The 24,676-nt window shown below is 64.9% G+C and overlaps 4 protein-coding genes and 1 long non-coding RNA gene across 5 annotated transcripts; 1 reads left to right on the forward strand and 4 right to left on the reverse strand.

Annotated features, from left to right (window-relative positions):
• Positions 1–1,872: 1,872 nt before the first annotated feature.
• Positions 1,873–6,562, reverse strand: VSIG10L (V-set and immunoglobulin domain containing 10 like). Its single transcript, XM_040978220.1, has 10 exons — positions 6,523–6,562; positions 5,676–6,431; positions 5,226–5,519; positions 4,482–4,766; positions 3,900–4,154; positions 3,538–3,816; positions 2,974–3,270; positions 2,431–2,544; positions 2,104–2,252; positions 1,873–1,944 (listed from the first exon to the last, which is right to left on the reverse strand). Exons 1-10 carry the CDS (start codon positions 6,560–6,562, stop codon positions 1,873–1,875), a joined length of 2,541 nt encoding a protein of 846 aa, XP_040834154.1.
• Positions 6,563–8,105: 1,543 nt separating this feature from the next.
• ETFB (electron transfer flavoprotein subunit beta) lies at positions 8,106–17,251 on the reverse strand. The gene is made up of 6 exons (XM_040978048.1): positions 17,151–17,251; positions 11,457–11,615; positions 11,163–11,321; positions 9,648–9,710; positions 9,034–9,192; positions 8,106–8,318 (listed from the first exon to the last, which is right to left on the reverse strand). Exons 1-6 carry the CDS (start codon positions 17,205–17,207, stop codon positions 8,148–8,150), a joined length of 768 nt encoding a protein of 255 aa, XP_040833982.1. The 5' UTR covers positions 17,208–17,251; the 3' UTR covers positions 8,106–8,147.
• Positions 17,252–17,496: 245 nt separating this feature from the next.
• Positions 17,497–19,578, reverse strand: CLDND2 (claudin domain containing 2). The gene is made up of 4 exons (XM_040978050.1): positions 18,786–19,578; positions 18,473–18,613; positions 18,010–18,129; positions 17,497–17,657 (listed from the first exon to the last, which is right to left on the reverse strand). Exons 1-4 carry the CDS (start codon positions 18,952–18,954, stop codon positions 17,584–17,586), a joined length of 504 nt encoding a protein of 167 aa, XP_040833984.1. The 5' UTR covers positions 18,955–19,578; the 3' UTR covers positions 17,497–17,583.
• Positions 19,579–19,620: 42 nt separating this feature from the next.
• On the reverse strand, positions 19,621–20,936 carry NKG7 (natural killer cell granule protein 7). Its single transcript, XM_040978049.1, has 4 exons — positions 20,478–20,936; positions 20,261–20,407; positions 20,051–20,185; positions 19,621–19,804 (listed from the first exon to the last, which is right to left on the reverse strand). The coding sequence occupies exons 1-4, from the start codon at positions 20,632–20,634 to the stop codon at positions 19,746–19,748; spliced, it is 498 nt and encodes a 165-aa protein (XP_040833983.1). The 5' UTR covers positions 20,635–20,936; the 3' UTR covers positions 19,621–19,745.
• Positions 20,937–21,235: 299 nt separating this feature from the next.
• Positions 21,236–23,171, forward strand: LOC121154911. Its single transcript, XR_005883618.1, has 3 exons — positions 21,236–21,756; positions 22,242–23,056; positions 23,088–23,171. It is a non-coding gene; the product is annotated as an uncharacterized LOC121154911 (long non-coding RNA).
• The last annotated feature ends 1,505 nt before the right edge of the window (positions 23,172–24,676 follow it).

Raw genomic sequence — 24,676 nt, forward strand, 5'->3', positions numbered from 1 at the left:
CGTCCGGCCAAGGTTGACACAGGCAGCGAGCAGGCAGCTGTGGCTGCAGGAAGCGTCTGGCCGGGCAGCAGGGACCGCTGTGCAAGCGTGTGTGTTGAGTGAATAAATGGCTCCAGTGATGAGGTGCGCCTGCAGGAGACTTCTCTCCTTTACAGCCTACCCCCACCCCTGCTTTGATTATTGATTTGCTTTGGTTAAGGAAGGCTTGACAAAAGCGGTTCTGTTTTTCTTCTTTCACTAGACACAAAGGGACGTCTGCGTGTTGACTAGAGAGGGAGGGAGAGAGAAAGCAATATGTGTATCGGAAAGCAGCTCTGTTCCCGTCCTCTAACTCTGGTTTGTGAAGATGTAAGGAGTGGAGTTACAGCAGCCTTGTTGTCACATGAGGCCATGGGCAAGGCAGGACATGACACAGGATGGTCAGGAGCCCAGCAGGCGACTGGGGTGTGAACCAGGGAAGATCCGTCAGTCTCTGCCTCTTTCTCCTCTTTATAATACAATGAAAATAAATAAATAAAACCTTGTGTTTTTTTTTTTAAAAAAAGGAAGCAGCAGCAGGAAGTCCGGTCCTTGCCCGGCTAACCGGTCTCGGTTGGCCGCCTCCACCTGCCGGCTGCTCGGTCCGGCGCTGAGGTCAGGGCAGGTCTTGGCTTTCCCGAGGCTGTTCAGTTTAGAGTCGAAGCTCAAGGCTGCGTGAGTGAGGAGGCACCTTTGGGTGTGAGGAGGCGTTAGTCCAGGGAGGGTGGACCAAGAGAGGGGCTGGGTTCAGGCATTCTGTGATAGTAATGGCGATCCCGGGGCTCGAGGGCTGAACACTGAGGAAAGAGAATGTTCCAGACTGAACACACGCCAGGACCAAAGGCCGGAAGGAACACTGGAGTCTATGCTGCTCAATGGAGCCATGGCCAGGGCAGTGTCAGGGTGGGAGGAGCCAGGGCAGGGGCGGGGCCATGGTCAGGGCAGGGGCGTGGCCACGGTCAGGGCAGAGTCAGGGTGGGAGGAGCCAGGGCAGGGGCGGGGCCATGGTCAGGGCAGGGCCACGGTCAGGCGGTGGGAGGAGCCAGGGCAGGGGCGGGGCCATGGTCAGGGCAGAGTCAGGGTGGGAGGAGCCAGGGCATGGGCGGGGCCATGGTCAGGGCAGGGGCGTGGCCATGGTCAGGGCCGAGTCAGGGTGGGAGGAGCCAGGGCAGGGGCGGGGCCATGGTCAGGGCAGAGTCAGGGTGGGAGGAGCCATGGCAGGGGCATGGCTGTGGTCAGGGCAGGACCAGGACAGTCAGGGTGCGAGGAGCCATGGCAGGGGCGGGGCCACAGCCAGGGTAGGGTTCTGGCCATGGTCAGTGCAGGGGCGGGGCCACGGCCAAGGCAGGATTGTAGCCATGGTCAGGGCAGGGGTCATGGTCATAGTAGGGGTGGAGCCACAGCCAGGGCAGGGTTGTGGCCATGGTCAGTGTAGGGGTGGGGCCACGGCCAGGGCAGGGTTATGGCCATGGTCAGTGTAGGGGTGGGGCCACGGCCAGGGCAGGGTTGTGGCCATGGTCAGTGCAGGGGTGGGGCCACGGCCAGGGCAGGATTGTAGCCATGGTCAGGGCAGGGGTCATGGTCATAGTAGGGGTGGAGCCACAGCCAGGGCAGGGTTGTGGCCATGGTCAGTGCAGGGGTGGGGCCATGGTTAGGGCAGCGGAGTGTGGCAGGACTAGGCGACGTGGGTCCCGCCTGTCTCAGAGTCCTAGGGGTGTCTCTGGGAGCTGAGCTGCACAAACTTGTCGGCTCATCTTCTGCAAAAGGGGCAGGGAACGGAAGCCCCACTTTGGGGAGTTCAACCTTCCATTGTACAAGTGTCACCCCACAGCTTCCTGTACAGACGAGGCTCGCTCACACCTGCGTGGCTATCCGTACAGCCTTGGGGCCCCTGCCTGGGGAGATGGTTGGCCTGGGGTCCGAGGCCTAGGAGAGAGACAGAGCTACCTAAGAGAGGGGGTGCATGACACCAGGCTCACCCAGACTTTCCAGCTCCAGCCAGAGACTTCCAGAAGTTAGCTGGGCTCCCTCCAGAAAGGAGGGGAAGGGGGAGCTAAGCCACATGACAATTCGACTTTCACCCACCTGGTGGGTCTTGGCTGGGAAAGGGTCCGTGGGCGGGACTTTGGAGGGCAGGGCCCAGGGGGTCTGCAGTGGGGTCACGCTCAGCTGCTGCTTCCCCGGCGGGGAGACCACAGGTGCCAAGGTAGGCGGATGCTTCTTCAGAGTCTTGTCTGAGCACCGGGAAGAAGGGAGACACAGGTCGTGACTGGCTGCGCCCACGCGTCCACCCAGCCAAGCAGCGTCACTTTGATCAGTTGCTAAGGAGGGTGGGGCAGAGGATCCACGGCTGTGCTGACTGGTTCAGCCGCGAGCCACAATCCCTGGGCCCTCCCTGTGCGCCTCACTCACCCCGGAAGCGACACAGGCAGCAGGTGCACAAGATGAGGAGTGCCACCAGCAGGGCCAGGCCCAGCAGGGAGCCCAGCACGATGCCAGCGATGGCCCCGGGGCCCAGGGCTGGACCTGCAGGGAACAAAGGGCGAGAAGGAGGGGTGTGGGGTGGGCAGGCAGGGGCCAGGTTTCCTAAGCCCCCAGCTCAGCCTTCGCTGGGGGCAGACCCAGGACCCCAGGGCCTCCTGCCCCTCTCTGTTCTCTACACAGCTCTCCTTCCGTTTAGTGAGGGCCATGGTGTGCCTGCCTGACATGGGGCCGGGTGGTGGGCAAGGAGGTGGAGCAGGTGCCCCTGGGGTCCATGCATCACTCGCACACGGTGGAATGCTGGGGCAGGGAGCATGCTACCACGCCAACGTGGTGGTTGAAAAACACCAAGGAAGCATCACTGGGTTGGACAGACACCTGTGGGAACAGGGTCCTGGGCGCAGGGAACAGATGAACAGCTGCTCTGAGTACCAGGAGGGAACCCTGGCGGAGGTGCCAACAGCCTCAACTTACTGGCCTGGTAGATCCGGCTCTGGGATGGAGTTCCTGGCTGGGCCCCCAGGGTGGGCAGCACCCGCAAGGCCCACGTGCCAGGGCTCCGGGGAGGGAGGGGCAGCACCGCCGAGCGCTCCCGGGGCCCCAGGAGGAGCAGCGAGATCCAGTCCCTGGAGGCAGCGGCTCTGCCCAGGTCAGGTCCCTCTGGCCGCGCCTGGATCTCAAAGCCGCTGATCACAGCCCCGCGCTCCACGTCCCACGTCAGCACGGCTGCTCCCTGGGCTTGCTGCAACCTCCAGGAAGAGATGGACGGTCCTGGGACATGAAGGAAGAGCAGCTGTGTAAGGGGGAGAAACAGAGCCTGAACCCCTGGGTGTGAGGGAGGAGGGGCTGGACCCCTGGGTGTGAGGGAGGAGGGTCTGGGCTGGACCCCTGGGTGTGAGGGAGGAGGGGCTGGACCCCTGGGTGTGAGGGAGGAGGGCTGGGCTGGACCCCTGGGTGTGAGGGAGGAGGGGCTGGACCCCTGGGTGTGAGGGAGCGGCTGGGACCTGTGACCTGCCCCCTGGAAAGGTGGGGCCTCACCTGTGAGTGTAATCTGGTCGCCCCCTGCGCCCAGCGCCCCGCTGCACAGCACCGAGTAATTCCCCAGGTCCCAGTCCAGGCTGAAGTTGCCGATGAGGAGCTTGCGGGCGTCCTGGCTGAGCCGCAGGCGCCCCCCGCCTCCCGGAGCCAGAGGCCGGCCTTCGCGGGCCCAGGTCGGCCGTGAGGGTGGGGGGCAGCCGGAAGCCTCCAGCGCCACCTCTGCCTCCCCGGACGGTGACCGCTCCACCACGGCGTGCAGCAGCACCTCGCGCGGGGCCTCTGCGGGGCGGAGGGGCGTCCTCGTGGCCATCCTTGCCCCCTCACCCGCCCCGTCGGTCAGGCCAGACCCGCCCCCCTCTCACCCGGGGTGACGGTGCAGGTGCGCGTGGCCACCAGGTGCTGGGCCAGGCAAGTGACGCGGACGCCGCTGAGCCGGGGGTCGGCGGGCACGGCCACCTCGAGCGCAGAGGGCGCCGGCCCCGCGGACACGCCGTCGGGGAGACCCTGGAACCGCAGGGAGGCGGCAGGGACCCCGCCGGGCCACGAGCAGCGGAAGCGGAGGCTGCGGTCCCCGGGGCCGCCTTCCACCGAGCACTGCGGGGACCCGGGGGGCAGATCTGCGGGGCGAAGGGAGAGCCGTGGGGTGGGCGCTGGCCCCGCCGCACCTGCTGCTCCTCCGCCCAGCCCACGCCACGCCCACTCAGCGTGCTGGCCCCGCCCTCAGCCCCGCCCCACCACGCCCACCCCGTCCCCGGCACGCCAACCCCGCCCCCTCGTCCCACCCCAGCCCAGCCACGCCCAGCCAGCGTGCAGGCTCCGCCCTCAGCCCAGCCCAGTCCACGCCCACTCGGCGTGCTGGCCCCGCCCTCAGCCCCGCCCTGTCCGGCCGCGCTGGCTCCACCCAGCCCTCGGCCCCGCCCCGCCCCGCGGCCCCGCCCCCTCACCGGCCACCGTGAGGTTGAGCAGCGAGCGGCGGCGGCGGCCGGTGCGCGGGTTGGCGGCCAGGCAGGCGTAGGCGCCGGCGTGTCCCGGGCGGACGTCGGGCAGCAGCAGGCGCGGCCCGGCGGGCACGGCGGCCTCGGCGGGGTCGGCCAGGCTCCAGGCGATGTCGGCGGGCGGGCGCGAGGGGGCGCTGCAGCGCAGGCTCACGGTGCTGCCGGCCCTGACGAAGCGCGCGGGCGCCGGGTCGCGGTCCGAGGAGACGCTGATGACCGGGGCGTCCGGGCCGTCTGCGGGAGGCGGTGGTCGGGACCCGGCCGGCCGGGGGTCGCCCGTCGCCCTTTGCCCCCCGCCCTTTGCCCCCGGCCGCCCCTCGCCCCCGGCCCCTCGCCCCCGTCCGCCCCTCGCCCCCGGCCCCTCGCCCCCGTCCGCCCCTTGCCCCCAGCCCCTCGCCCCCGCCCCTTGCCCCCAGCCCCTCGCCCCTCGCCCTTTGCCCCCGGCCCCTCGCCCCTCGCCCCTCGCCCCCCGTCCGCCCCCGCCCCTCGCCCCTCGCCCTTTGCCCCCGGCCCCCGGCCCCTCGCCCCCGGCCCTCGCCCCCGCCCCTCTCGCCCCCAGCCCCTCGCCCCTCGCCCTTTGCCCCCGGCCCCTCGCCCCCGGCCCCTCGCCCCCAGCCCCTCGCCCCCGTCCCGCCCCTCGCCCCCGGCCCCCGGCCCTCGCCCCCCGCCCCCGTCCGCGCGCCCCTGACTCACAGTACACGCTGACATTGGCCGCCGCCTGCGCCCGGCCGAAGGGGCTGCGGACGCTGCAGGTGTAGCGGGCCTGGTCGCCGCGCACCGGGCGCACGATGACCAGCTGGTCGCCCAGCGCGCGCACGCGGGCCGGCTCTGCTCCCTCCGGGTCCGCCGCCTCCAGGGCGCGTCCGTCCCGGCTCCAGCTCAGCTCCCCGCGCCCCGGCTGCCACCCCACGCAGCGCAGCCGGAGCTCGGCCGCCCCCTCCTCTGTCTCCGGGGCCGGGGGCTGCACGGACAGCTGGGGCACGGGTTCTAGAAGCGGAGGTGGGACGGTGGCGTCCGACTCAGGCTCCGCTCGGAAGCCGGGCTCCCAACCCCTTCCTCAGTGTGGCCCCCAGTGCACCTGCCTTGGTCACTCCCTCGCCCCAAGCAGGGACCACCCCCTTCCCATCTCGCATACACGCTTACCATACACGCTCACCGTGAACTCCCGGATCTGCACGGGGACCCCAGCCCGGATGACCTCGACTGTGTAGACGCCCGCGTCTTCCAGCCTGGCAGAAGCAAGCTCCAGCCCGCCTGAGATCCGGTCAAATCGCAGCCGGGCGCGGTGGGCAGGGTCCAGACTGCTGGGAGGGGCCTCCGGCCCCAGGGCCCCCGCTGCGAGGGTCTTGGAGCCCCGGCGCCAGACCACCAGAGGGGTGGGGGGCCCGGGGCTGGGGACTGGATCCAGAGGGAACCGGATGGTGGACCCCACCAGCACCGCCAGAGGCCCCTGGGCCTGTTGGGGGAAGCTAGCCTGGGGGTTCCCCAAAGACACCTTGGACTGGGGGTTCAGGACAGAAGAATCAAGGGGGTCCCGGGCAGCTCCTGTGGTGTGAGACACGGGGGCAAAGGGTCTGGGAGCCCGGGTGGTCGTGGAGAAAGGAGCCCCCCGGGGGTGGTCAGCAACCATCTGGGACCCAGGGATGTCGGACCAGACGGCATCTTGGCCCTCGGTGCCCACGTTGGACCACACGGAGCCCGCCATCTGGCTCGAGTTCAGGGCCCCGGCCAGCCAGTCGGAATCCCTGGGCTTGGCACTTCCAGGGGACGGTACTTTTGGATTTGGGGCCTCCATGGGCGGTTTCCAGCTGGAGGCTTTGGTGGATTCCAGCCCCTGGGAGAAGTTGGTTTGTGTGGGTCCTGGAGTGGCTCTGAGGGCGAGGACCCCTCCTCCGGAGGCTGTGGAGGAGAGCAGACAGCCGCGTAGGGGGAGGCTGCTGGGGAGGTGGGCAGGGGGCCAGGGCAGAGGAGGCCAGGCAAGGGGGCTTACCCAGCAGCAGGAGGACCTGCAGAGCCGGCGCTGTGCCCATGCTGCTGGCCGCACCTCCAAGAGGACACTGGAGTGGGACCCGGGGTTTGTGCGGTCCCTCCCGGGCTGGACGAGTCTGACAGGCCTGGTGGCTTAGCTTCCTGGGCGGGGAAGGGAGCCAGGCCCGGCGGGCAGCGGCGGGTGGCGCTGGCACCCCCACCCCGGCTGTCTGCTGGCTGAGCCGCCCACCCCACCCCACTTATCTTCATGACAGGCTCCATGCACGCTCGCCATGCCTAGGGGGAAAATGGGGAGATCCTTCACCCCCGGCAGACCGGGGGGGGGGGGGGCAGGCAAAGCCAGGAAGACTTCCTGGAGGAGGAGGGTGAGGTGACTTTCCCGAGAGACCCCCCCGCCGACGGCTTCCCTCCTGGCCTCCCGAGGTTCCCTGGTGCTTCCAGAACCAAGTCTCCCCACCCAGTCCTCTCTGCACGCCACCTGTGTCCCCTATACTGCCCTCTTCCGTCTGCCAGACCCCTGCTGTGCAGCAGGTGGGAGGGCCGCCCCCTCCCCACTGTCCATCTCTGGATCTACACCCCACGCCCCATCTGCTCCAGGACCTCCCTGCCCACCACTGGCTCGCCAGCGCCCTCTGCAGATGTCCACACCCACCCTCTCCGGCGCTGACCCTTCCACCCTCCTGCCCTCCGTGAGCTGTCTCCCACCTGCCAGCCGGTGCCCAGGCTGCCCTCCCTCCCTGGGATGCTCCTGAGGGCGCCCTGCCCACCTCCACCCTGGCTCAGCCACCACACCTTGTCCTGCAGGTCCTGCCTTATCAAGAAGAAAAATAATAATTACCACTTGGGCTCTGCCAGGGCCCACACTCACCACTTCCTGTGCCTGAGTGGGCTGCGCCCTCCCAAATGCCCTGTGAGGTGGGCTTGGTCACCCTGGCTTTGCAGACCAGGGGATGGGCTCCAAGAGACCACAGGAGCTGACACAGAAATCAGACCTGTGGGTCTGGGGCGGTACCCTAGCAGCTAAAGTCTGCAAGCACTGGGATTCCATTTAGATGCCGGTTCTAATCCCAGCAGCCCTGCTTCCCATCCAGCTCCCTGCCTGTGGGCTGGGAAAGTAGTCAAGGTTGAGCCAAAGCTTTGGGACCCTGCACCCGTGTGGGAGACCTTTACTGCCTTCCCAAGTTAGCAGGGAGCTGGAGTGGAAGTGGAGCAGCTGGGACTTGAACCACGGCACCACTGCAGATGGAGGCTTCACCCACTGCACCACAGACTGGCCTCATGACTTACTCAACACTCGGATGCTTTCGTGGCTGAGGCTCAGTGACTCCAGAGGCCAGGCCAGATGCACCCCCTCCTCGTTCCCCAGGTCCCCCCTCTGTGCAGCGCCTGTGCCCCCAACCCCAGTCCCCTGCGTCCCAAGCACCCACTTCCACACGGAGGCGTCTCAAGTCCGGGGCCTGAACCTGACTCACGGCTCCTCGGCAGGGCCTGTACAGGCCTGGCTCCCACGGGAGATTTAAGTAAATAGCTGTTGAGTGAATCAAACACCGGGCCTCGCGGGAAGAAGGTTAACAGACACGCATGTTGAGAGCGTCACAGTTTTATTGGCGAGTTTCGGGGAGCGGCTCAGATCCGCCCGATCTCCCGCAGCTTGGCCACCAGGTCCTCGGTGGTCTCCACCTTGACGCCGGCCGTGCGCTGCGGAGGGTCCTCCACGCCCAGCACCGACAGCCGCGAGGTCAGGTCCACGCCCAGCTCCCCTGCCTTCAGCACCTCGATCTTCTTCTTCTTGGCTTTCTGCACGGCAAGTCACGGTTCTCAGGGTGGCCTGGGCCCCTCCTGCCCTCCTGATCGCTCCTGCGGGGTGGCCTGGGCCTGCCTGCCCTCCTGACCGCTCCTGCGGGGTGGCCTGGGCCTGCCTGCCCTCCTGATCGTTCCTGCGGGGTGGCCTGGGCCTGCCTGCCCTCCTGACCGCTCCTGCGGGGTGGCCTGGGCCTGCCTGCCCTCCTGATCGTTCCTGCGGGGTGGCCTGGGCCTGCCTGCCCTCCTGACCGCTCCTTCGGGGTGGCCTGGGCTCCGCCTGCCCTCCTGCGGCCTCCTGGACCGCTCCCGCCCAGGCAGCCTTGCAGCCTCACCACCAGCTAGGACGTACAGGCTCTGGGGGGGCATGCCTGGGGGCACGGTTCCTCCTGGGGTGCCAGGTGCGGCAGGGCGCGTGGTAAACCCATCCTTCTGGTGGGAACCACTTGGTGGATGACCCAAGGAACCGTCCCCATTGGCTGGAACGACCCACTGACCGTCCTCCTGACCGTGATGGGGAGCTGTCAGTCAAGAGGCTTCATAAACCCTCCTTAATGAGCCTCTTGATCCAATCAATCCTCTTCATTTGGGCAAGATCCCCCCACGGGCTCTTCCCATTGGCCGCAGTGCACCCAGCGAAGCTTTCTATTGGCTGCAGCGTCTGAGTCCCTCCCTGTCCGCCAGGTCCCACTGGCTGTCTCTCCCCGCTCACCATGATGTTGGGCAGCGTGGCGTAGCGGGGCTCGTTGAGCCTCAGGTCGGCGGTCACCACGGCCGGCAGCTTCAGGCGCAGGGTCTCCAGGCCCCCGTCCACCTCCCGTTCCACCTTCAGCTTGTCCCCCTCCAGCGTCACTTGGGAGGCGAATGTGCCCTGGACGGGAGGGGGCCCGGTGGACCCAGGTCAGACCAGGGCAGCCCCCGGTGGGGGGCCGCTGCGGAGCGCCCACCTGGAGGTCTGAGGGCGGGGATTCAACTGGGTGGGAGCCGCTGGCTGGAATCCAAGGGGCATGTGAACAGACACCCCTGGGCGCCGGCATTGCGGGGCAGCGGGTTAGGCTGCTACTGGTGATGCGGGCATCCAATAAGGGTTCCAGTTCAAGTCCCAGCTGCTCCATTTCCCACCCAGCTTCGTGCCATTGCACCTACTAAAGCAGCAGAAGGAAGAGGAGGGGGAAGATGAGGAGCAGGGGGCCGAGGAGGTGAGTGAGGGGCCCAGGAGGCCTCGGAGGGGACCTTGCTCCAGGAGCTGACAGCAGCGTGTGCAGCAGCCCTGGGGTAAAGCCAGGCTGCAGGGACCCTGGCAGGCGCTCCCTGCTCCAGCCTCACCTGCGGCCAGTCCAGAAGTCCAGCTGTCATCTGTCCCGTCTGGTTGCAGTCGTCATCGATGGCCTGAGGGGAGCGAGTGAGCCGTCAGCACCCACACGGGGCCGGTGCAGCATCCCAGGGCTCGGGCTAGGGAGGGGTCAGCTCGTGTTCTCCACTGCGTCTCGGGGTGGCCGTTCCAGGCCCTGGGAGCCACCCGGCTCACGAGCGCTCAGCCCTGCCTCAGTGGGGGCACCAGCAGCCACAGGGAGCGGGGTGGAGCGTGTGTGAGGCTGTCTTACAGGGCAACGGCTGAGGGCTGCTCGCCCAGAGGGACTCCTCACCCAGGCCAAGTTAAGCGACTGCTCATCCAGAGCCACACGGGGCCTCCTAGCATTCCCGCTGCTGTGATGAACAGAAGGGAGCCGGGATCTCCTGGGGGTTGGATGGGCAGGCTTTGGGCCAGTGGGAACCTCCCAGCCTGCACCCCTGTGATGGCGGCTGGACCCAAGGAGGGGACGAGGCCGTCTGGCCACTGGTGTCATTAGCCTGGAGACGCAGGACACCAAAACAAGCTGGGGGGGCAGGGCCTTGTGTCGCCCATGGGTGACCGTGGGTCAAGCCATGCCTGAAGCTGTTTACATGGGAGCGAGAAGGAGCTTTCTGGGTGAAGCCAGCCTGAGCTGCATCTGACCAGCTCATGCGGCCTCTCTCTCTCTCGGGTGGCAGTCCCCAATAGTGGGACAAGCTGCATATCAGTGAGACCTGCCCTGAGCCCAGGCTTCCAGGGAAGCGGACCCCAGCCCCCGGCCCCCTGCCCCCAGCGCCCAGCCCCCAGCGCCCAGCCCCCAGCACCCAGCCCCCGGCCCCCGGCCCCCAGCACCCAGCCCCCGGCCCCCAGCGCCCAGCCTCCTGCCCCTAGCCCCCGGCCCCCAGCACTGTGTGCGTCCTCTTGTTTCTGGCTGAGCCAGCTGCCCAGGCTCCCCAACCCTCTCCTGTGGGCCCTGCTGCCTGTTCTACCCTGCACCCTAACCTTCTAGCCCAGCCTCCACACCCAACAACCTGACAGGGAGCATGTCATTCCCATTGGCCTCTGGCTTTCTGGTGGCTGGGCTCCTGGGACGGGCTGAGCACCCAGCGGGGACAGGGGCACTGCCTGCTCTCCAGAGTGGACAGGGAGCTCCACATGGCACTTGCCCAGGGCCCACCTGCTTGGCCCTCGGCAGTCCCCCCACGCTCCCCACACACGCGCCAGGGCCAGGTCCAGCCCTCCCCATGGCTCCCGCCCACCTCCCTGCTCTGCCACCTCCTCCAGGCCCCGGCCTTCCCCCACCACGCGCTGCCGTGTGCATCAGGCCACAGCTTCCAAGAACAAGGGACTTTTGTGACCCCAGCGTGACCTGCCCTCCTGGCTCAGACGGCAGTCATGGGTCACTGCAGGGTGACAGCTACTCATCCCCGGGGCCGGGGGCGGGGCCACCCATGCTTGTCATCACACACCCCGTCCCCAGGTCCCCAGAGAGGGCCTGCCACACCCACCTGCTTGCCTAGCAGCACCAAGTCCACCTTCTCCTTCTCGGCCAGCTTGGCCAGGACTCGGGCCACCTGCAGGGGACCCAGGCGATCTGCCTCGGCAGGGGACACCTCCACATGGATGCCGCGGTCAGCGCCCATGGCCAGCGCTGTGCGGATGGTCTCCTGCCAAGGACAGACGGCTTCATCGGGCTTCCTGTCCCAGGAGGGTCGAGGGCAGGCCTCCAGCTGCTCCTCCCTCACACCCAGGGGTCCAGCCCCGCCCACTCCCTGGGCATCGGCCCCACCTGTCCCGCGCACCTGGCACTGTGTGGGCCCGCAGCTCACGGCGATGATCTCCTTCACCAGCTTCTTCTCCTTGAGCCGCACGGCCTCCTCCACGGCGATCTCGCAGAAGGGGTTCATGGAGTGCTTCACGCCATCCGTCACCACGCCCGTCCTGTCCGGCTTCACCCGGATCTGCACGGCCACAGGGAGGGGGCCGCGTCAGGCCGGACAGGCTGCCCGGCGTGGGGAGGGCGCAGGCTTCGCCCTGGGCTGCACAGGGACAGCTCGGAGCGGGACTCCGGAGCTGGGGCCTCTGCAGGGTCAGAGCTCAGCACACATGTCCCGTGGGCTGCGGCCCTCCCACCAGCCTCTCATGGATTCTGGAGCTGCTGAGCAAGGTCACTTTGAGCTGACCGGAGCCTCTCTGTCCAGCAGGTGGCTGGCTGATCCCACGAGAGCGCATGCCAAGGCCCTGGGGTTTGCAGAGTCGAAGGCGGCCCTCATGCCCTCACTCCAAGGCTAGGCTGCTGAGACAGGCATGGCAGGGCCCCCTACAGAGATCCCAACCCCGATGCAGGGCACCTCACCTGGTACAAATGGCTTTGGGACGCATGCGCTCTGGGTGAAGTGGCCATTTAGGGGGACCTTGTGGATGACTAAGGGAGTTATGGTCTGAGTCAGGGAGTGCTCACATGGGGGCTTTGCAGATCTGAGGGAAGAGGCGCATGTGCCAGGCAATGGCAGTTGGCCTCTGGCAGCTGGGAAAGCCAGGAGACATGGTGTGCCCAAGATCAGTCATGTCCAGTCCTGAGGTTCACTTAAGTGGCAAGGATTTGGGGTTCCAAAGCAGCCCACCTGGACCACAGGTACTGCTGGGCCATGATCCCCAGAGCAAGAGGGTGGGGAGCGTGGCAGTGGACCCGCTGTACTTCCAGATCATTCTGGGTTCTTGGTGGAAATGATTAGGAGCCAGGCAGAGGGGGGAAGGGCAGAGAGCCAGCTGGTGGGGGCTCAGGCAGCCGTGATAGGACACGCAGAAGGGCGTGACAGCAGGGGCCTTTAGGCTGCACCTGGCAGGCTGTGGGACAGCGGGAGACCAGGCAGCCAAGGACAGCTCTTGGCCTGGCGGCCTCAAGGTCAAAGGGGCGGGCACAAGGTGACGCCGGCCACATGGGGCTGGGGCAGTGGTGCTGAGCAGCACCCCGAGGTGGCCCAGGGGAGCCGCTGAGCCTGCCCGCTCTTCCCCTGTGGCCGCCCCCGAGGAAGGATGTGGCCAGAGAGAAGCTATAGGCAGCCTGCGTCCCTAGGGCCTGCTGGGACTCCCCCGTCCGGGGCTGAGCGGGGAGGACTGTCCCTGCCTCCCCCTCAGACAGGACACAAATCAGAGCTGGCACGGAGGAGGAAGACACACCTAGGGCACCAGTAGTCACTTCCTGTGGCTGCTAGCTCACTTTTTCTTTAAGACGTATTTATTTTCATTGGAAAGGTGGATTTTACAGAGAGGAGAGACAGAAAGATCTTCCATTCGCTGGTTCACTCCCCAAGTGGCCACAACGGCCAGAGCTGAGCCAATCCAAAGCCAGGAGCTTCTTCTGGGTCTCCCACGTGGGTGCAGGGTCCCAAGGCTTTGGGCAGTCCTTGACTGCTTTCCCAGGTCATAGGCAGGGAGCTGGAACAGCTGGGACTTGAATCGGTGCCCATATGGAATTCTGGCACTTTCAAGGGGAGGATTAGCCAACTGAGCCATCGCACTGGGCCCCTACTATTCTATAAAAAGCTGCTTGCTCTAACACTAAAACTAAGGCTGGGAGCCAGGAAGGAGCAAACTCGCCTTGAAGGGGCGTAAGGGGAGCGACAGGCACGTGCCAAGCGTCTCTGCCTGGCCCAGGCCCATGGGACGCAGGAGGCGGCCTCTGTTGGGCAAGGCACAGCTGCTGCTGCCATCGGAGCCATCCTTCCCGCTTCCCAGCCCTCCCAGCCTCCCTTGCCGGAAAGCTCTTCCCACAACAATGTGGACTGCGCCCTCTGCCCATCCCATGTCCGGCTGTCACCCCTGCCTTGCCACCTGTCTGTCTCCCGCCCCAGAATGCCCACCCCACAGGACAGGGACTCTCCATAGCTCTGCCCAGCCCTGGCTGCTGCATGGAAGGTGGGTAAAGGCGCGACAGACAATCTGCTTGCCATGGGTTCCTTGTTAGAACCTGGCCTGGCATGGCCACTTACTCGCCAGCATGCAAACCTGGCCTGGTGTGGTGGTATAGTATGTCGATCCTCCACCTGCAAGTGCCAGCATCCCATATGGGCGCCGGTTCTAATCCCAGCAGCTCCACTTCCCATCCAGCTCCCTGCTTGTGGCCTGGGAAAGCAGCAGAGCATGGCCCAAAGCCTTGGGACCCTGCACCTGTGTGGGAGACCTGGGAGAGGCTCCTGGCTCCTAGCTTCAGATCGGCGCAGCTCCAGCTGTTGCACTTACTTGGGAAGTGAATCATCGGACAAAAGACCTTCTTCTCTGTCTCTCCTCCTCTTTGTATATCTGACTTTCAAATAAAAATAAATAAACCTAAAAATACAAAGCAGTGGTGGCTGTACACACTGAACTAGGCCATTCGCCACCAAGGACGCGAGGCCTTCAAATGGGAAATGGGTGGTGTAAGAAGAGCGATGGCTTCTGCGCCCGGGCAAGCTTATCTTCCGCTTCTCCGACCCGGGAGGAGTCTGGCAGCATCCCTGGATTCACATTCACCCTTCCCCACTCAGCCTCGGGCCACGCCATGCTGGCTCGCTCACCCCGACAGCCCGCTAGCAGACATTGCAGTGGAGGCCCAGGGAGGCCCCAGGTCAGCGGCATGGCAGGCCAGTGCTCTGTCCCCCCACCTGTCCTGGGAGCCCGAGACCCTCAGGGTCCCCATGTGGCCCCAGGGTTGAAGAGATCATCTCCTGACCGGCTACACACACACACACACTCACACACTGACACACACACTAACACACACTCACTCACACACTGACACACACACTAACACACACTAACACCACACCTGCACCGCCCCTCATGCAGGACACTCCTTACAAAGCAGCTTCTAGCTACATAAGCCCCAGCCCTGTCCTCCAGCGTCCTCTGTCCCCTGAGTCCCTGGCCACGTGCTGGGGCACAGGGCAAGCATGACAACAGCCAAGGTCAGGCTGGGGGCAGGAGATGGTGTGGCCAGCAAATCTTCACTGCTATGGCCACGGCCAGCCAGTGGGCCGGTAGCTGGAGAGACAGGCCTGAGGAGGGGGCACCTGGCTTCCCACACACAGCCCAGTGATGGTGTGTGCCAGCCTGGCACCATGGCTCAACCGACTTACGCTTCCCTACAGGTGCCAGGGTCCCATACGGGTGCCAATTCGTGTCCCAGCTGTTCCACTTCCCATCCAGCTCCCTGCCTGTGACCTGGGAAAGCAGTCAAGGACAGCCCAAAGCCTTGGGACCCTGCACCCACGTGGGAGACCTGGAAGAAGCTCCTGGCTTAAGCTCAGCTCAGCTCCGGCCCTTGCGGTGACTTGGGGAGTGAATCATTAGACAGAAGATCTTCCTCTCTGTGTCTCCTGTAAATCCGACTTTCCACTAAAAATAAATAAATCTTTGATTAAAAAAAAAAAAAGCTAGCATCAACTCCATGGCTGAGACGACCGCACAGCTCAGCGACGTGCAAAGGTGTCCTGGCAGGGAGTGAGCCCAGACAGCGCGGCGCCCACGCCCCCCGTGGTCCCACAGTGCACCTGTTGCCTGAGTCGGCCCTGAATGCGTCACACAAACCCTGCCAATTCCAACAAGGGGAGAGATACAGAAGCAGTGAGGAAGAACCCCACACTGGATTACAGAGCAGCAAGAGAAGGGGGTGGCTGGGGGACACGCCGAGGGCTGTGGGGACACGCTGAGGGCTGTGGGGACACGCCAAGGGCTGTGGGGACACACAGAGGGCTGCAGCTTTAAGCCAGAAAGGCCTCACAGAGGTGAGGGCGTGAGTGCTGTGGGCACTCGCCAGTGCTCAGCCCTGGCTCCCAGCAAGGGCTGTGGGTCTGGGGAGGGCATGTGGTGCCAGGGCATCTGGGCAGGCAGGACCCCAGCCCAGAGGGGCAGTTTCCGTGAAGAAGTGATATTGGATTTGATATAACAGGTGGCTTGGAGCTGGGCAGGCCAGAGGGTGAAAGCAGAGAGGCAGGAGGGGCAGTAGCTGGGGCCCGGCAGGGGCAAAGCAGCCTGCTCCACCAGCAGGTGCAAAGGGTGGTGGTGTGGGTGTCCTGGCAGGGGTGAGGCCGGCCAAAGGGTGGGGCTGCGGGAGGTGAGGAAGGGCAGACACGGTTGAATATCCGGGTTGGCCTGGTGTTCAGGTAGCTGGCAGGGTCTGAATCACTTATTTGTTCCTAAAGGGCCTGGACAGGTCCAGACAGGACGTCCCAGGGGCAGGAGCCGAGGGGATGGGGCCTGCCCTTCCCCCTCTGCTCTCTGCTGGGCCAGGCTCTGTGTCGGTCAGAGTCCAACAAGCTAAGGGGGCAAGAAAATGACCCTAGATACCCCAGGCAGGGGCGGAGGGGGCCCAGGGGCGGAGGGGGCCCAGGGGCGGAGGGGAGCCCAGGGGTGGAGGGAGGCCCAGGGGCAGAGGGGGCCCAGGGGCGGAGGGGGGCCCAGGGGCGGAGGGGGGCCCAGGGGCGGAGGAAGGCCAGGGGCAGAGGGGGCCCAGGGGCGGAGGGGGGCCCAGGGGCAGAGGGGGCCCAGGGGCGGAGGGGGGCCCAGGGGTGGAGGGAGGCCAGGGGCAGAGGGGGCCCAGGGGCGGAGGGGGGCCCAGGGGCGGAGGGGGGCCCAGGGGTGGAGGGGGGCCAGGGGTGGAGGGAGGCCAGGGGCAGAGGGGGCCCAGGGGTGGAGGGGGGCCCAGGGGTGGAGGGGCGCCCAGGGGCGGAGGGGGGCCAGGGACAGAGGGGGGCCCAGGGGCAGAGGGGGCCCAGGGGCGGAGGGGAGCCCAGGGGTGGAGGGAGGCCAGGGGCGGAGGGGGGTCAGGGGCGGAGGGGGCCCAGGGGCGGAGGGGGCCCAGGGGCTGGAGGGGGGTCAGGGGCAGAGGGGGGCCCAGGGGCTGGAGGAGCTCCCAAGGTGGGGGGAGGAAGTGGTAGGGCTGACTTCTGGGAACAATCGGAGATGAGAGGAGACCTGGAGAGTGGAGGTCCTGTGACTGCCAGAGCAGCACGAGGCACCTGCTGGTCAGCACTGCTGCCCGAGGAGTGCAGATGGGACCAACACCGGGTGTGGGGTTCCGGTCCACCTGCTGTGTGTGTGTGTGAGAGGCCCCCTTCTCTGCCTTCCGGCTTCCAAGCCTGGGTCTCCGGCTGTTGCCCAACTCCTGGCCCCCCATTCCTGCAGGGGTGACTCTGAGCCCGCTCCTGGCCCCCCATTCCTGCAGGGGTGACTCTGAACCACACCTCCTCCAGCCCCCTGACCTAGCTGAGGGTCAGGGTTCAAGGTGGACCCCTTGAACTTTCACCTTGCTTCCCAGACACCGCGGGAAGACGTTCTCAGGGTCGGGGGCCCGGGGCGCTCTGACCGTCAGAACCTGACAGCTGTGACTTTGCCGGGGTCAGAGGTCACGGGAAGACCCCCCCCAACACACACACGGCGTGGCGTTCGGGGTGCCGGAAGCTCGCGGCCGCAGGCTCCCCCGCAGGTGGGAATGGTGGTGGGGAGGGCCCGGTCACCTTCACAGCGAAGTCGATGACCCTCTTGACAGCCACGAGCGCGCGCAGCTCCGCCATCTTCCCGCAGCAGCGCCCCGCGGCCGCGTCCGTCAGCGCCCGACGCCCCGCCCCCGCGCCGCCCTGCGCCTGCGTGCCCGCGCCGCCTGCCACTCCGCGGCTCCTCCGCCCAATCAGGAGGCCGCGAGGCCGAGCGCGGGGGTGTGGCCAGCGGAGGCGGACCAATGATGGAGCTGAGTGGGCGGGGCGGAAAAGTTGTTGCCGCTGGGGGGCGTGGCGGGGAACTAGGGGAAAGGTCGTGCGGGGGAGGGCCGCGGGGTCCCCCAAACTCTCGCCCTGCGGGGTCCTCCACGCCCGTGTCCTTGCTCCCCCAGAAAAGCACGCGGAGCCGCGCGGCTGCAGTCTGTGCCTTTATTCTGCACCAGGCAGGCCGCGCTCACAGGCACACCGGGAAGCTGCTGATGGCGTCCGTGCTTTGCACGATCATGTCTGCCAGCAGGAAGCAGAGGCCTGGCGGGGTGGGGACGGAGGGCGGGTGAGCAAGGTGGGAGCCGGGAGGGAGGCCGGGCGCGCCCCGGGGACTGGGACCTGGGTCCAGGGAGTCGGGGAGGGACAGAGGAGTGCTGGTGCTGGGGGCAGGGGGAGGGCAGGTGCAGCGAGGTGGGTGCTGGACGGCCAAGTACGCCCCGGGGCTGGGACCTGGGTCCAGGGAGTCGGGGAGGAACTGAGGGGTGCTGGGATTTGGGGGTAGGGAGAGGGAAGGGTGTGGGGGTGTGTGGGCGAGGGACAGGGGCCTGCAGGTGGTCTGGGGGCAGGGGCGTCCCCTGGACAGGGTCCACCCTCTTCCTCCTGCCCTGGTTACCCGCCAGAATAGAGAAGGGTAAAGCCAGCCACCCCGAAAAATAGGACCAGGAGAAGAAGACGTTGTTTTTCCAGGCGTTCTTCACTGTGTACCCTGTCAAGGCGATCAGCAACAGCAGCCCTGGGACCGGCCGACCCGCACCTCCAGGTGAGTGGGTACCTTCCCTGGGCCACGCCCAGGCCACGCCCCCAGCCGCACACAGGCCACGCCTACCGGGCCATGCCCTTCCACAGCCCTGCCGCCCCAAGCCCCACCTCCAGGGCCCCGCCCACCCAGCCTCATCCCAGTCACTTGGCCACACCCACACCCGCCCCTTCCTCAGCTGTCAGGCCCCGCCCACCCCTCCTTGGCCCCGCCCACCCCCGTTGGCCCAGCCCTGCCCCCTGGAGGTCGCCCTCCTCCCGGGACCCCCAGATCTCCCCCATCTCCCCTGGCCATCCCGGGGAGCCCGGCGCCCTCTCACCGACGAGGAAGAGGCATGCGCACACTTGCTGGCCCCGCAGCGACTCGTCCTGCTGGCACAGAATCCGCAGCCCCATCACCGTGGCCAAGACGCCAAAGCCGGTGGCCAGCACCATGCATGCCCCAGTCATAGCCAGCATGGCTGGGGAGACCAGGCCGCGTCAGCCCCCAGCCCTTGGCCACCGGGAGCCCTGCGGGGTGCTGCCACCCCATCCCACTGCAGTAGGGGACCCCACGCGTGGACGGGCTTGGAGGGCCTTGAGCCCCAGTGGGCTCATGTGGGGCTGCCCGTGTGCGGCCACGGGGGCGCTCACTCTGGCACGGGGTGTTGGAGCAGGTGCCTTGGCTACACTCCTGCCACAGGCCGCTGTGGCCGCCATGGTAGCGGATCCAGTAGTTGCTGCTGGTGGACAGCACCTTGAGGATGTTGGCCAAGAAGCTGAGGAAGGTGCCGCCCGTCTGAAGGCTGTGTTTCACGCCCATGCCACGCAGCCTGCGGCAGGGGCCACACGGCAGGACTGGCCTCCGCTCCCGGCTCCCCGAACCCGGCTGCCCCCTCCCCTGGAGTGCCCAGAGGCCTGGCCCGCCCCGAAAGCACTCACAGCACCCAGCTTCCCAGGCCCTGGCAGACACAGAGCCCAGAGAGGCAGCGGGGGGAGGGGGCAGGAGGTCGGGGTCTCTGTGAGGCAGCCAGGGTTCCAGAACCCCCTTCCCAGGGACCCCTTAAAGGGACACCCCCTCTCTTACACTCACACACACACACACACACACACACACACCGGCAGCTCTTTTAACAGAGGTTACATCACAGGCCTCACAGTTAGACCTGGTGCTTCTAGATGCTTCTCTTTCCCTGAGCTCTTCTGGTCCTGGGCTTTCCTGTGGCTGTTACCCTGGCCCTGTCACAGGGGAGCCCACCTCGCCCCTCCTGCAGCCCCCGGCCCCTGACATCCAGCCACACCCCATCTGGCCGGCAGGTCCAGACCCCTTGCAACTCTGCATGTCCCATTCCTTTCGCTCACGCAATGCAGCTGTCTTCTTTGTGCCCACCCCGTTTCCCTCTGCCCGCTGTGGCCAACCCTCAGCTTCCTAGGCCCACCCCAGAGCTGGCGCTGTCCCTCCCCGGGGTCACAGTGATCATGCAAGAGCCAGATTCCAAACCAATCTTTGTTGAATGAAGGAAAGAATATGCAAGGGCGCTGGAGAAAGGCTGGGAGAGGGGTGGGGGTGGAGGTGAGTCCAGGCCTCAGAGACTCCAAACTCGCCCGCTGTTCTCACAGTCCTTCATAACCGGCCCGGCGGCTGTTGCAGTGTGCAGTCAGACTCAGGGCACCTGGGGTGCCAGGGAGCAGTCAGAGTGGGTGGTGCCCCCACCCCCATCCTTGCCTCCCATCCTGCCCTCCTGGCCCCCATCCTTGCCTCCCATCCTGCTCTCCTGGCCCCCATCCTTGCCTCCCATCCTGCTCTCCTGGCCCCCATCCTTGCCTCCCTTCCCCCCATCCTGCCCTCCTGGCCCCCGCATGGCCTCCAACGCCCCCCCCTCCTGAGCTCCCCAGGGATGCAGAGCCGTAAGAGTCACCTGCACAGAGGAAGAGGATGGGCGAGACCCAACCCAGGTAGAAGGACCAGGAGAAGAAGGTCTGGACCTGGGGGTGCGGGACCTGGTCCCACCGCTCGCTGGTGTACACCGCCATGGCCACGATCATACACAGGACTGCGGGCGAGAGACGTTCAGCAGGTGCCCTGGCGCTCGCTGCCTCCTGCTGCCCAGCCCAGCCCCCCTCCTCACCGGCAGCGAAGGATGTGATGGTGGATACCAGGGGACCGTTGCCCGGGGCCGACAGTGAGACGATATAAGATAGCGCCAGGAACACCGCAGCCACCAGGGCAAACAGGGCAGCCAGGATGCTGAAGGCCTGTGTCACGTGGATGTAGTCTGGCAAGAGACGAGACTGAGAGCTGTTCTGCCACCCCCTCCCCAGAACAGCCCACTCCTCCTCACCTACCTGCCACTGGGACCCCAGCCACTTGGGGCCAGAGCCCCGTGTGAAACAAGAAACCCGGCCCCTTGGCCACGAACCAGTGATCGGTGCTCAGAGCCACCAGGGTCGACAGCAAGCCCAGGCAGCCAGTCAGCAGGGCGAGGCTGCGGTGGGGTTCCATGGAGCCAGCTGCGAGGAGTCTTCCAAGCTCCAGACAGCGCGAGCAGTGGGCAGCAGGGCCTGCTGGGAGTCCTTGCACCCCACCCAGCGAGGAATGCTTGGTTTCACACAGTTCCCGGCAGAGGACTCTTCACACACTCCCCCTTCCTGAGTTGCACAGACAACGGTCCAATCCCCCCGTTAGCCAGGGTAACGGAGGGCCCGGGGCGGGGTTGTCTGCACCTCCGTGGTTTAGGTGTGGTTTAGCGCTTGCCTCTCTGTCGCAGGTTCTGTAAGTCCTACCGGTGGAACCCTCAGCACCCCAGAGGGCTTCCTGGAAGCGGTGAGACCAGTGGCGGATGGCCAATCAGGCCCTGGGCAGGAGTGGGCCGGGGAGGGGCGAAGTGGCCACAGGGGGACAGTTGGGGATGTGTCATGCTTTCCTGTGGTTCTGTAACTTTTCATCTTCACCTCTGGGGTCTCTACCAAAGGAAGGGGCTGGTTAAGGGGGAATGGTGTACGTGTCACAACTTCAGGTCTTGAGGAAGGAAGGGTTGGGCCGGTGCGGAGCTAAGACCCCTGGGTTTCCCAGTTGGAGCTTACGTACAGGATGGACAAGTGCTGCTAACATTTCTGAAAGGGTTCTGGAGAGGAAGCACTTGCCCCATGTCCTCAGTGAGTTTGGAAGCAGCTGTGCTTGGGCTGGCTTCCCCGCACCCACCAGGATCTGGGCAATGGCAGCCCAGTGGCAGGAGGGTCTCAAGGGTGCCAGGAAGGGACCCTTGGTGCTCCCAGCACCAGGACTTGGATGGGGTCTCAACTGTGAGCAGGTGCAAGGGGAAGGTGTGCCACGACCCAGGTGGAAGGACCGGGCTAAGGTGAGTTTCAGAGAGAGGGGTTCCTATGGGAGCATTCACCATGCCAGCCTGACCCAGGCCAGCCCAAAGCAGCCCCATAGCCCGATCCTTTCCCTTAGGGGAGACCCACGAGTGGCAGCCCCCAGCAAGGACACTGGCTGCTCCCAGGAACATGTTCACAGAGTCGAAGTCCCTGATGCCAGCAGCACAGACGGGAGCACAGACAGTCTGGGTCAGGGACCCCCATGAGCAGCAGCAATTGGCCCGACCTCGGGGTGTCTGGCCAGGTGAGTGGTGAGCAGGGTCCACCTTGGCTAGGACCCCATGGTGAGCCAGTCCTAGCCCCAAGCCTGCTCCACCCCTCACTTAACCCTACTCTCTTCGGACAAGGAAACTGCTGCCAGTCCCATCTCTGAGCCTAGCTCCAACCCCTAATGAAACCCCAGTCCTGCTCAGATGTAACTGCAAACTCAATGCCGTGCCCATCCCATCAGCACACTCCCTGTCTACACCATCCTACGCTGTAACGACTACAAGCTCAGTACCGCCTCACACCTAAACCCAACACCATCCTTACCCCCGGCTCCAAACCCTAGTTGATCCCCATGCCTACCCTCAAATCCAACACCATTCCCAAACCCAACCCCTCTCCATCTTTACTCCAGCTGCCACCCCGTGCCAAACCCAGTCTCCATCCCCAAACTTAGCCCTATTCTCAACCCTTCTCCAGCTCCAGTCCCATACTCACTGCCTCATTCATTCCACCCTCTAGTTCCTGGCCCACTTTTATCACCTCTTGTCCAGTCTATGTCCCCACATGGGCCTGCACCTGAACATGCACATGGAGCTGTTGATGGCTGACCACGGGCCCAGGTGCTTGATGCCCCTGGACTGCACACCCCACACAGCAGGGGTGGACCGTGACACCAAGCTGAGCTGCTGGGGCCTGCGAGCTGGAGGTGCCTGGTGTGTCCTTGTCGGCTCCCCTGGGACATGTGCTCCGGTTCCTCTGGGGAGCATTGCCTGAAGGGTATGCCCCCTTGTCATCGACACTGCCCTAGGCCTTGGTCTGCTCCGTCTCTGCCAGTCTTACCCCAGCAGTGTTGGTGTTTGGACTTGCCTGAAACCCCCTGCTCCTTTCTGCTGTCCCTTCTACCCTCCCCCAGTCCAAAGCATCCCCAGCAGCCCTAGGTGTCACGGGACACCCACAGCATGACTACCTGGGGAGGGGGGCTCTTGTGAGCCTCTGCCTGACCCCAGGGCCCACCCTGACTACTCCCCAAACTGAGTCCTTCTACTGGTGCTACAGTGCCCACTGTCCCAGGGCTGCACCCCCTAGTCTGGGACTCTTCCCAATGCCCATCGCACCTAGGGCTTCCAGGATTCCCCTTGTCCCTTCTCCCACCATCCCCATGCTCTTGGACCTCAGCGATCTTAAGACAGGGCTTGGGGTTCTGGCCACATGGCACATGGCAGCTAGGATTGTTGGTCTCAGTGAACCTACATTCTATTAAAAACATGGATCCCCCAAAATAAAATAGAGCAGCAGCTGTGAGGTTGGCATCCCATAGGAATGCCAGCTGTGAGGTTGGCATCCCATTAGAAGATCAGCTGTGAGGTTGGCATCCCATAAGAACAGCAGCTTGAGCCCAGCTGCTCCACTTCTGATCCAAAATTCCCTGCTCATGTACTTGGGATGGCCCGAGTGCTTAGCCCCTGGACCCACGTGGGAGACCCGGCTGGAGTTTCAGGCTCCTGGCTTTGGCCTGGCCCAGTCCCAGCGGCTGGAGCCAATCAAGGAGTGAACCAGCAGATGGAAGATCTCTGTCTCTCGCCCTCTAATAACACTGCCTTCCCAATAAATACACAGTTATGGCGACCACCACCGCACTTATGGGCCCCACTCTATTAATGACGTTGAATGTGGCCTACCATCATGGTAAAATGACAGTGATTCCCAAACTCTAACATTACAACACATCCCAACACATACGAATCGGCCTGCGTGAATACTCAATGTTCTCCCAATGCTCTGTTGAGTGGAGATCGGGTCCTTGGTGCTGTCTTACTGAAAGCTGGAGAGGAAAAGGCTTCCAAAAGCAGACACACACACACACACAAAAAAAACAACTCATCGCCCTGGCCCCAGCCGCCCACAGGGCCCCCCGCCTTGCTGCCACCTTCCCGCCCAAGTAGCCTTTGCAGCAAGGCCAGCAAGCAGCCCCGTAGAAGGATCGGGCCGTTGTCCAGCCCCTGGACAGGGGACTTCTAAGCCCTTGGAAGGACTTACCTGCTAAGAGCTTTCTGCTGACCACACCAGGTAGTCTATGCCTGATTTATGCAGGGGTGGGAGTGGCCATACTCTGCGCATCTCACCACTGGAGGGGCTGCAGCCTGAGCGACCAGGGTCAGCAGGTGATGTGTGTTTGTGAGACGAATCACAATGCAAACCCTGGATGCTTAGTCCCAGGGGACCATCTCTAGTGACATGATGACTCCATTACACTGTAGCTGTCTGCCCCACTCCAGGGAGAGGGGACAGCTGGAAGTTCCCCAAGGTTACCCCAACTCTGTCCCGTTTGCTGATCTTTTAAAGGATGTATTTACTTATCTGATCGGCAGAGTTAGAGACAGAGAAAGATCTGTCTGCTGGTTTGCTGCCCAAGTGGCCACAATGGCTGGAACTGGGCCAAGCTCAAGCCAGGAGCTTCTCCTGGGTCTCCCTAGTGGGGGTGGGGGCAGGGGCCCAAGTACTTGAGCCACCTTTTGTGCTAGAAGGAAGCTGGATCAGAAGTGGAATAGCTGACGCTTAAGCTGGTACCTATGTATGATGCCAGCGGCAGAGGTGAAGCCTGCCTGTGACACACAGTGCCCACCCCTAACTTGTTCATTTTCAAGCTGTGTCCTTTCACGCAGGAAAGAGGAGGCCGAGTTCCCCCAGTTGCTAACCTATCTCCCCAGAAAGGCACTGGCCTGTGCCTCAGGACCCAGTCCCCCGGATCCACATACCTCCCTCAAGGCTCCTCACTCCAGCAATCAGATATCAATATGAGTTGAGGACGAGACAAATAGGGGCCAGTACGGTTGATGCCAGTTCGTATCCCGGCGGCCCCACTTCCTTCCAGCTCCTTGCTTGTGGCCTCAGTAGGCAGCCGAGGATGGTCCAAGGCCTGGAGGAAGCTATTAGCTCTCAATTTTGGATCAGCT

This window comes from Ochotona curzoniae, unplaced genomic scaffold, assembly GCF_017591425.1.
Source record: "Ochotona curzoniae isolate NIBS_2020 unplaced genomic scaffold, NIBS_Ocur_1.0 contig_2861, whole genome shotgun sequence".
NCBI classification, from domain to species: domain Eukaryota; kingdom Metazoa; phylum Chordata; class Mammalia; order Lagomorpha; family Ochotonidae; genus Ochotona; species Ochotona curzoniae.